The sequence below is a fragment of the Nannospalax galili genome, unplaced genomic scaffold, assembly GCF_000622305.1.
Source record: "Nannospalax galili isolate Female #2095 unplaced genomic scaffold, S.galili_v1.0 scaffold1688, whole genome shotgun sequence".
Classification (NCBI taxonomy): domain Eukaryota; kingdom Metazoa; phylum Chordata; class Mammalia; order Rodentia; family Spalacidae; genus Nannospalax; species Nannospalax galili.
Genome location: NW_008358621.1, coordinates 531,380 through 543,000, shown reverse-complemented (window position 1 = coordinate 543,000; position 11,621 = coordinate 531,380). Strand labels below are relative to the sequence as shown.

At 51.5% G+C, this 11,621-nt stretch overlaps 1 protein-coding gene across 1 annotated transcript; it reads right to left on the bottom strand.

Annotated features, from left to right (window-relative positions):
* Window positions 1-432: 432 nt before the first annotated feature.
* Window positions 433-6,090, bottom strand: Klhdc7a (kelch domain containing 7A). Its single transcript, XM_008821808.3, has 2 exons — window positions 5,404-6,090; window positions 433-5,224 (listed from the first exon to the last, which is right to left on the bottom strand). Exons 1-2 carry the CDS (start codon window positions 6,088-6,090, stop codon window positions 3,599-3,601), a joined length of 2,313 nt encoding a protein of 770 aa, XP_008820030.1. The 3' UTR covers window positions 433-3,598.
* Window positions 6,091-11,621: the final 5,531 nt, after the last annotated feature.

The following is an 11,621-nucleotide window of genomic DNA, read 5'->3' as shown; positions in this document are numbered from 1 at the left end:
AGCGTACTTTAAAGAAATGAAAAGTCTTTGGATTTTGCCACGGAGGAAGGAATTTCTTTAAACTCTCTGAGCCTTGGTTTTCTTACCTGTAGAATGGGGCTGTCACATTACTGAGGAGATGCATATAAAAGCTCCTGGTAAATGCAGGGGTCTAATCAGTGTTGCCTTATGTCACTCTGCCAGGAATTCCATAAAAATGTAGGTGGGATGCCCCCTTCCCCACAGCCAGCCAACCTTGACTTTCTTGCTGGGCATTTCCAGGGTCAGCTGTGTGTCCTACAGTCAGAGAGAGGTCCAACCTTAGCCGTGGGCAAATGTTAAAGCATCTGTGTTTGTTTCAATAACTATACAGTTTCAGATAGGACCTAGGCTGGGCTTTTCCAGTAAATATTGATGGAGACCCCAGGGAGGAATGAGAAAACAAAAGCCATTTTATTTATGATAGGGAAAACAAAACAAGACAAAACAAAAAACCAACTGGGAGAAAAACCCACAGGGGGAGCATGCTTAAATAACGAGTGAGCGTTCACTCGGTGGAATATTGTGCAACTATTGAAATGATGTTTACCGAGGGTTTGTAATAACACTACAAGATGCTTTTTCTAAAAGCACCGTGTGCAGAGGAAGCGACGGAATTGTATGCTCAGCATAATCACGCCCGAACAAAAAACCAAGCCAAACAGAAGAAAGAGGCCCGGGGGGCACGCACCCCAGCAGGAGACATCTTCAGGTGGCAAAATTGGGGAGATTTAAAAAATACTTTTCTCTATCTTCCAATTCTCTATCTTCCAATTCTTGTTTTTCTATAAGGGGCACAGCTGGCTTAAAGTGGAAAGAAACCAAACTTGCTTTTGTTTTTCTCCCAAAGAAGAAGAACTCTTAGAAGAAAAACAAGACACGATCTGCAAAGAACCAGCCCAGGAAAACCACGGGGAGGCTGAAGGGCAGGAGGTTGACAGACCCCAGGCTGCTTCACAAGGTCAAGTGAAATCCTAGACTCTGGCCGCGTGGGTTGCAGGTACCAACAGGCTGCCCCCCAGCTGCGCACTCAGGCACGGGTGTCTGTGACCCCCTGACGATGATGCTGGCTCTCACCCTCAAGAATGCCAAGACTGCTTCTCTCCCTGGGGAACAGAGTTTGCTTCTGTACAAAGATTCTGCTTCATAAATGTTGGTGCCACTGAGAGCTTTCCCTCAGTCCGAAGACAGAATCATAATGGCCTGCCTTTCTTTCACCCCAGGGTGCTTCTGCGAGGCAACCCTGGTCATCAGCCTGTGTAGGAAAGCCATTCCTCTCCCTGCTCTGTGCTCCCCATCCCTGCTCCATCCCGCCTCGGATGCCATCTCATCAGGAGGCCTGATCATATGCTCCTCAGCGCTTATACAGCCTGGGTTCAATTTCTGCCTTTCTGTGTATACTTTATTAAATGTCTTACTTTCCTCCACTAGTGATATGGGCTCTATCAGCACACGGCTCTGCTTTTCTCCCAGCCTCGGAACAGTGCCTGGCTCGAACAGCCTGCACATGTTTATTTCATGAGCGAATGGATGGATCCCGACAACCATGCTCCCTCCAGGTTCCCCGATGCCCCTAGCCACTTCCATCCCCAAACCCAGCTCCAGAGACCCAAGCCAGCAATGGTTCATACATATCGGTTCTGGTCTATTAGCCGTGAGTGCTGGGATACAGTATTGAACAATTCTAAGGCCATTATAAAGTCTCCTCAGGAAAAGATAGGACAATTGATTAGTAATGTCTGCCACAGGAACACAAGGGAGGCATAGCAGATGTGCCTGTGAGGCTCAGATGAGCTCAATCTCAGCCTTCTTTCACCACATCCCATTCACTGAAGTCTGGAACATATTTTGTTGCCTTTTCCCTGTAATCACTTGCCTATACCTGACCAGAGGCTTAGTTCCTCTTCTCTTGGGCCTAGAACCTATCCTAGACTCCATCCCACTTGGCTAGGGTCTTGCCTTCTGCCTGAGAACTGGGGGCACCTTCAAGTACACCCTGCCCCAGCCTGGCATCACCATGCCAAAGACTCTTTGAGTCTTCACTGAAGTCACCCCCTATCCTTGCTCCTCAGTGATTCATGCTTGAGTATTGAACATGGCCTTGGCTGGGATAGAGGGGCGCTTCCCTCCTCAGGGACCTATTAGGGCCCAGGCTGTTCTTACTCAGTTTTTCCAATTTGACAACCAACTCAGCTGCCTCTTCCTCCCAAGTCCTTAGCCAGGGATGGTGAACTTATGTGGTCAAAAAGAAACTCTTCTCTCATTTCTGTGCCAACTTCCTCCTCGTTCTATGTTCTAATCCTGCATCTTCCAAAAGAGCCCCCAGCCTCAGCTCCAGCAGCCTGACACCCCTTGGGATCTAGGAAGGACTTTACAGGGACACTGGTAGAGAGTGATGCTATCCTCTCACTTGCCAGGCCCTGCCCCCGGGGTGAGTCCCACCTCCTGCCTCCTGACTGACACCAAGAGCTTCGCTTCTTTCCTCCCCACGTCTGTGCCTCCCTCAGAGATGGAGGGCATGGTAGGTGTGGTAATAGGTTGGGCCAGGATCTCTGCCCTCCTTCCTGGAAGAACAGGGATCTTCCGGAGGTTGGGTCTTCTCTGATGTGAAAGGAGATTGAGACTTGGGTGCTCCATTAGAATCTTCTAGCGCCTCAGCTCCATCCTGGACCTGCCCCCACCTCCAATTCCTCCCCATCTGATAAGGCAGACCGGGTGGCCACAGGATTCAGAGAAGGTAACAGAAGCCCTGACTGATCGTGGCTGCCCCGGCTTCTAGGCAGATAGGGTTTAGAACCCTGAAAAGTATGCTGTGTTTAGGTGATGGTGGGTACCATCTGGATCTGGGAGGAAGGGAGTCTTGGACCACATCTATATTCCCTGCCTCCCGAGAAAATCGCCTGCATCTTTAGTAGAACTCTTGCTAAAGATGGATGTTTCTCTCCTTACAGCCCATACTCCAGGTAATTAAAAAAAGAAAAGTGGGCTCTGGTTAATGCGCCCTGCAAGCAGGGGTCCCTGTGGTACCCCAGCTTTTCTTGTCACACCTCCAACTGACTCGTCTGGATGAATCCCAGGGGAACCCTGGGCTCCTTCCTGCTCCTGCCTAAACCTACCTCGGTTATCATAACGTGCTCCCCAATGCATCTGGGAACTTCAAAGATGGTGTGTGACCAAGGTTCAGGAGGGGGTACAGAAATCCAACCAGCCGGAGGGACCATAGGGGTCTCCTGGCACCTGAAACTGTAGTCGTGGTAAAGCTGTGCCCCTGAGCTTTGATGGGGTTCTAAGATGGCCCCTCAGGAATTCAGATCAGAGGCAAGGTGGCAGTCACCCTTGCAGCTGTGGATGCCTGCTGCCTTGGATAATGATCCCTGACTTCTTTGTATGTAGCAGGCCTCCAGTCCTTGGAGGGTGAAGATTCCCCTAAAATCCTGTAGCCTTTGACAGAGGGAAGACACATCTTTTCATTCTAAGACCAAGTTCCTGCCCACCTCTTACCCAGAGACAGCCCCTGGAGCCATGGATAGGGCAGCAGCTGTGGACCTTGGTGTCTCACAAGGAGACCAGCAGCAGGCTGCTAGACTGGGGTCTGAGGCACATCTGGGGCTGGCAAGGTCAGGACAGCGGGCAGAAGGGTGCCCCGAGGGGAAGGGAAACTCTGCAGTTCATTGGGCATAAATCGGGGGGAGATGTGGTCCGCCAGGAAGCAGAGTGTGCGCCGGCGGCCCACACAGTAGATGTGATTGTCTACCACAGCGCACTGGAAAGCATCTGGGTAAGGCAACCGGTATGTGGCACACTCGTACCAGAGCCGGGTGCTGGCGCTGCAGCGGTACACGCTGATGCCCAGGCTACGGTTGAGGTCGAAACGGTAGAGAAAGCCATTGACAGCCACCATCTCCGCTGTGCGGTCCTTGCTGCCCCCTGTAGGGCCTACCTGCCAACGCTGCTCCTGGGCTGAGAACCGAAGCAACAGGTAGCGCAGGCTACCCCCAGTGACAAAGATCTCATTGGCACACACTGTGGCTGTGTGTGCCAGGGCAAATGTGTCGTTGGGCAGCTGCGAGGTGAAGGTCCAGCGGTCCAGGCGAGGGTCATAACGCTCCACTGTGTTCAGACACTCACCCCCGATGGCATAGAGATGCCTATCTAGGGCCACCAGCTGGCAGTGAGGCCGAGCCTGGTTCAGGGGACACACCTCACTCCAGATCCCAGTCAAGGGGTTGTAGCAAAAGACACGGTTGGAGGGCTGGCCCATGGGCCCCTGGCAGCCTGACACCACAAATAGGTAATTAAAGAGAGCAGAGACTGCACAGCCCTGGGACACAGCCTCCAGGGGCAACTGGGCCAGTCGGTGCCAGGTGTCCTGTGCATCGTTATAGCAACAGAGGCAGCCACTGTCTTCCTGGGGGCACACATCAGCCACCACCAGGCACTTGCGGCCTTGGAACCGGCGCTGGAGGATTAGCTCCTGCTCTGCCCCACTTAGACCCCGGTAGATGTCTGCACTGCGAAGAACCTGGAGATAGTTGTCACTCATCACCTTGTAGGCAGCCTCCTTCAGGGCCTCCAGACCCTGCCTCTTGGCCAAAGTAAGCACCTCATAGCAATTGCCCAGGTCCAGGCGGACGTTAGGGGCTGAAGCAGGGGTGAGGGGAATGTGGAAAAAGTTGGTTCCAGCTACAAGCTGCACGTGGGGTTCCCCATGGCTGCAGGATGAGCTGAGCTGGGTGCTCTGTTCTGGGTGGACTGGAGCGGGGGCCCTGAAGCCCTCTGGCTGCAACTGGAGTTCTGGGTTCTCTGCAATCTGCAGGAGACTCACCTTCCTGCTGAAGCCCCGCACAGAGGGGGTTGGTACAGGCTGGGAGGCCAGTGCTTCAGCTGTGCCCCCTGTGTTGTCAGCTTGACCTCTGATGGCTGCTTCTTTTCCTGGGGTCTTGAGTACTGGTCCAAGGGATGGAGCATCAGTCAGAGTTGCTGTCTTGGCAACTGGCCTGGAGACAGCCTGAGACATAGACTCCACATAATAGTCATATACCTTGCCCTTTAGCCCAGGCTGTGGGCTTTGCACCTTCTGTTTGACAATTTCCTCCATGTGTATCTGGGCCGTGGACAAGAAGGTGTAGGAGGCACTGGTGGCTCCTTCCTGCTGATGCACAGCCAGGCCCATGTCTGCCACAGCCTGGAGAGCCCCAGCCTCTCCCTTGCTGACCCAGCTCCAGTTCATGTCACTGCTGTCTGGAGAGGGGTTAGTCCAGGGGTCAAGGTCTCCTGGGTCCCCAGACTCTGGTTGTTCCTGGGATCGGCCCTCTGGCCATGAAGCAGGCTTGCTACCCATGCTCCTTCCTGCTGATGCACAGCCAGGCCCATGTCTGCCACAGCCTGGAGAGCCCCAGCCTCTCCCTTGCTGACCCAGCTCCAGTTCATGTCACTGCTGTCTGGAGAGGGGTTAGTCCAGGGGTCAAGGTCTCCTGGATCCCCAGACTCTGGTTGTTCCTGGGATCGGCCCTCTGGCCATGAACCAGGCTTGCTACCCACGCAGATGCCTCCCACTGCAGCAGCAAGTCTGGCTGGGGAGCTTGTGGTTTCCCTGCCCAAATCAGGGAGTTGTGCAGGGTTGGGCTTACCTCCAACAGCTGTTCCGGCTTCCTGGCTACCGCAGGGAGGATGCACCTGCTGGGAGTCTGGGTTCTGCCCACCCCACTCCTCACCAGAGCCTTTTCTTGTGGACTCCCCTGCTCTGGAAGTGACCAGGACACAGGGGTCTCCTGGGTCCTCCCAGCTGCAGTCAAGTGGGGCTCCCACCCCTTTGCTGGCCTTCCTTCGTCTTGGCCTCCTTGGTAGAGTCGCTGGAGGAGTACCCTGGAAAGCAGGCTGCTCTGAGTCCTCCGCTTCTTCCTTAGCTTTGGCTTTGGCATTTCCGCACCCCTGTCTGGCCCGGGCAGGCCTAGACTTGTAGAGTCTGTAAGCTGCGGTCACCAGGAGCAGCGCAGCAGCGGTCAACACCACCTTGCTAGTCAGCTGCATGTCCAAATGCCAGTCCTGAGCCTCTGATCCGGTGGGAAACATGCTGACCAGGGACAGAATGCCAAGAATCTGATTAATGATTGCCCAATAGGGACCGTTCCTGGATCCTGCTGCGGAGTGGGAGGGAGTCCCCAGCTGGCTCTGGCTGGCCAGCTGAGTTGATGGAGCAGAGGTGACTTTGAGCTGGCAGAGGTGGGCCTGGGGCAAGGAATGACTGAAGTCAGCGTTAGACTCTTTCACTCCTTCCCTGAGGGGAGGGAGGGTCCTGCCTGGAGGCCGAGCTTCAGATCTGCCACCTGAGGGGTCTGGAGGACATTTGAAGTGTCTAGCAAAGACTCCAGAGGGAGGAACCTTTTAGCCAAATAGTCACCGGATGCCTGGAAATGTGTGTGGTTGGTCTTTGTGTGAGAGCACTTTGTTTTCTCTTTTGCAAATCCTTAGGTCAGAGGCATGAGGTGGCTTTGGTTTGCTGGTTCCTGGGGCAGGTGGCACCACAGGTGCTGGGCATGTGGGGTTAGTCCTAGCCCCATAGAGGGGTCAGCGTTTAACTGGTCAAGCAAGGAAGCAGTGGAGCCTGAGCTGGGGCCAACAGCCAAGCCACCTGACCCTGCTCTGACTGCCTCTGCCCTCCTCTGTGCCTGACAAGGTGAAGAAAACCAGTGTTGCTGAAGAAGTGTGGGAAACACATTGTATTAGTACCCAGATAAAGCGAGACCTGGCCACATCCTCTCTCCCTCAAGATGGGCCAGCTTCTTAGGGAAGGAGGCCCATGGAGGACTGGCATCGCCAACCTACACCCAGCTGTGTGACCTTAGGCAAGTGATTTGACCCTCTCTGTGCCTCCATTTCCCTGTCTGAAAATGGAGGAGGAGGATTGTGACAGCATGCATATACCTCATCAGCTTGTGGTTAATGTGCATAAATCCCACATTGCTAATATATTTCCTGTCTCCCCTGCCCCTGACCAAGGTCTTCTTAAGGGTCCCCAGGGGTTGGTGCAGAGGTCTCAACTATTCCCTAAAGGAGCTGAGTAGGTAAAGTCAACAAGTGGGGGTGTGAGCCCAGCCCTGCCCTGTGCAGCCCTCTAGCCTGCAGGGTTCAGTTGACTGAGTATCTAGAATGCCCTTTGCACACGTTCCAGTTTTTAATGTCTTTTAACTGGAAAGTGAAAATAAGATCTACTTTGTGAATAAAGAAACACATCTAGCAGGAACTTGGTTCCTAGGGCTCTGACCCTGGGAGAAAAACCTTCAGATATTGTGTGTGGTGTGTGTGTGTGTGTGTGTGTGTGTGTGTGTGTGTGTGGTGTGTGTGTGTGTGTGTGTGTGTGTGTGTGTGTGTGTGTGTACCACAGGGGCTTGCATGTGGAAGTCAGAGGACAACCTGAGGGAGTCAGCTTTTTTTCCACCATGTAGGTCCAGAGATTGAACTCAGGTTATCAGGTTTGACCACAAGTGCTTTTACTTGCTGAGCCATCTTGCCAGCCCACTGAGAGAAAATTCTTGATCTTTATCTGGGGTCTGTATGACACTCTACTCAACAGCCTCGACTTACCTTCTGAACTGTCTCCTGATTGCTGCCCGGTGTTGCCAGCTTTGCTGACTCTCAGCAGGCCAGGCATCCCCATCTTCGTTGGTGGACATCCTTCCAAGGTCCTGTCAAAGCCAGGCCTCCTCCCATTCCCTTCCTGAGTCTTCCTCCTGTGATCTCCAGCCTTCCAACCAGTCAGCCCTTTTCCAGTCTTCTTCCAACCGTTATCACTTCTCCGTCACCGAAGGCACCCAGCAAGGTGTCCATCTTCCACAGGATTCCCCAAGGACAGACTCAACCTGGGTGCATTTTGATCCCTAAGACCTAGAAGACCCTGGGTAACATGGATGAGAGCCAGCAAGGGTGAGGGGATGTATCAGCCTTGACATGGAACCGAAAGGGGAAGGTGTCTGGTAGAATTGTATCCAATGCTCACAGTCCCCTCTGGGAGACATAGGATGGTCTACTGTAAGCAGACCTCACATGTCCCATTAGCCTACTTGTGAATGTTTGAAGTGTGGGTTGACTGTTATTCAGTTACAGGGAGGCCACCTGATCAAAGGATAGGCTATGAGGAATTTGGCATTCACAGTACCCAGGAAGAGGAGGTTCACCTACCAAGAGGGTCTCTAGGGAACACCAGGGAGATCAGAATGCAGAAGGAGATGGGGGAGGACAGGGCTGAGCATCGATAATCTCTAAGATGAGGAGGGACGATTCATACAGAGGACAGAAGCAGAACCAAGGTTCTGGGTTCTCTGGAGGTGGCACCTCCCTGGCAGAGTGTGGAGAATCTATCTGGCTTAGGGCTCTAACCTAGGTCTCAATCTGTCTGCAGGTGAATGCCACCCACATGCCATAAATTGCAGGGCTTTTTTTTTTTTAAGTCTGTTTAGGAAAAAATGAAATGAGCAAATGAAGACAGAAGCGAAATTAGAAGATAATTGGAAGTCTATATTGGGCTTCTGCGGATGTGCCTGCCTGTCACCAATCTGGTCGCCTGCGTGCTCAGGCAGGATAAATTGAGAACTCTCATGGCAGCTCCAGGGGAGGGCGGCCGAGATGGATGCCTCACAGAGGGACAGGCCCTTCCTGGGCCATCGGCTTTGCATCTGCTTTACATCCTGCCGTGTCCAGCTCTATTTCCCAAGGTGGGCGTCCTGGCCCAGGTACACAGGGCAGATGCAACACTGCAAGGAGACCGAGGGCTGAGAAAGGTGGGTGCGAGCTCGTACCTGAAATCCCAGCACGGAGACAGAGGTGAGGTGAGTTCGAAGCCAGCCTGAGCTACATAGCAAGGCTCCATCTGAGAACACACAATCAAACATGTTCACATATTCACACACTCACACTCTGATACACTCAGTCACACTTATACAATCACACAATCACACACACATGATCACACACTCATATAATCATACATTCACACAATCACACACTTACACAGTCACATACATAATCACACAAAATCACACATTCAGTGCAATCACACAAGCTCAAAATCACACACAAGCACACACAAGCACACACAATCACACACAATCACGCACTCACACAACCACATACTCAAACACACTCATGCAATGCTGTCACACACTATCCTCCACACACATGATCACACACCCATACAATCACACACACACAAAAACACTCATACAATCCTACATACTTTCACACACAATCTCACTCATGCACAATCACACACTTATACACTAAAGGCCACAATTGCACACACCGTTATATCCACACTCACAAACACATATTTACATTCACATATTCTCACAGCTGTAAAACACATGAACACACCCTCAAACATACTCATACTATCAAACATACACAATCATGCACTCATACTCCCCCACCAACACACATACACACACATTCACACACTATCAAACACTCACATCAGCCATACTTACACACAGCCATACTTTACACACACTGACATACTTCAAACTCACACATGATTCCAGGTGCACTCTCACACTGACACTCAAATGCTAACATACTCGTGCATGCACAGTCACAGTGACAGTCATAACATCACATATTCACAAATTCACACACCCTCATGCTCACACACTCTCATACTCAAAAGAACACACTCACACAATAAGTCTTACCCACTTATACACTCTCAAACTCACACTAACATTCTGACGCACAACACCTCACACTCACACTCTTACCGTACCACAATCATACACACATGTTCTCACATACAAAATTCACACACTCTCACAAACACATTCATATACATGCACATAGAGACATGTGCACTCTCGCACACAATATCACAGCCCCTCTCTCTCACATACACATACAACCTCACACTCTCACACCCTCATTCATTTTTATACTCACACTTACGCTTGCACACCCTCAGTGGGTGCTGGCCTGGATTTTTCCTATGAGACCAGGGCAGGCAGAGCCAGGGAGCCATTTGCGCTGTGGGTACTCTTGGTTCCTAGCTGCTGGAGGCTGAGTTCCTGGAGTATGGCAGCTGGATTCATGGGTCAGAGCAGTGGTTGTTCACCATCCAATGAGAATGGAAACCTTTCAGCTGTGTGCGAGTGTGTTTGAGTTCTTGTGCGTGTGTGTGTGTGTGTGTGTGTGTGTGTGTGTGTGTGTGTGCAAATGTTTGCATATGCATGTGGAGGCCAGAGGGTTAAAGTCTGGTGTCTTCAACTGCTCTCTACCTTATTTTGTTTGAGACAGGAAATCACTGAATCCAGAACTCACTGATTCAGTTTAGACTGGCTGGCCAGTGAGCCCCATGGATCCTGTCTCTGCCTCCCCAGTGCTCGGATTATAGACACAGGCCACTGTAGCTGGCTTCTTCCATGGCTGGTGGGGATTCAAACTCGGGTCCTCATACTTGTGAAGCAAGCACTATACCAACTGAGCCATCTCCCCAGGCCCCATCAGGCCATTTTAGATATGAGGATGTTGAAGTTCCTCATTCAAGGTCTTCAGGAGGAGCACAAGTTGGTCTTCTCTTTGACCATCCAGAGCACCAGCTGCCTGCTGCCAAATTCATTTCTACAACCCACAGGGACCAAGGCTCTCTTCAAAGACCTCCTATGTCCCAAGTGAGCCTAGATCAGGGCAGTGACAGGGGAATCACTCTGGGAAGGGCATGGCATGCTGTGGCTGCTAAAAGAGGGCCTGACCTATGAAGAGAGTTTCAATGGCTTGGATATGAAGAACCATCGTACTTAGATTGCCACTATACAGACCATTAGGAAATGGAATACTGGCATGTGGGGTATGCCTGTGAATTTGATAGGGAAATTGAATGTGAAATGATTCGTGGTACTATTGGAGATGGAAGCCTGCATCCTTGTGTTTTCCTCCTGACTTGGAAGGAGTTAAAGGCAGGAGGCATCCTGAGGTGGGAACAGGACCAGTAAGTCCTGCCTGTTGCAGAGACCCACTTTTACAGAGGACTGAGTGCCCAAGTCACGGAGATAACAGGAACAAGAGCCATGTGGGCCTCTGAGATTAGCTCCACGCTCAGAGGGGATACAGGCATCACCTCCTCCAGCTCCCCACAGCCCTGCCAGGCTGAAGACTTACCTGGTCTGCAGATGTGCAACCATCCCCAAAGCCATTCTTTTAAAAATATTTGTAATTTTTATTTTATGTGTATGAATGTATTGCCTACATGTGTGTAAGTGCACCCATATCGTGCAATGCCAGCAGAGGTCAGAAGAGGGAGTCAGATGCCCTGGAACTGGAGTTATGGATGGTTGTTAGCTACTATGTGGGTGCTGGGAATCAAACCCAGGTATTCTGCAAGAGCAGTCAGTGCTCTTCACTACTGAGCCATCTCTCCAGGCCCTGAATCAGTTTTTTAAATTTTATTTTATGAGTGTATTGCCTGCATGTAGGTAAGTGCATCCGTGTTGTGCAAAGCCCATGGCAGTCAGAAAAGGCTGTCAGATCCCCAGGACCTGGAGTTACAGACAGTTGTTAGCTGTCATGTGGGTGCTGGGATTCAAACCTGGGCCTTCTGCAAGAACAACCAGTGTTCTTAA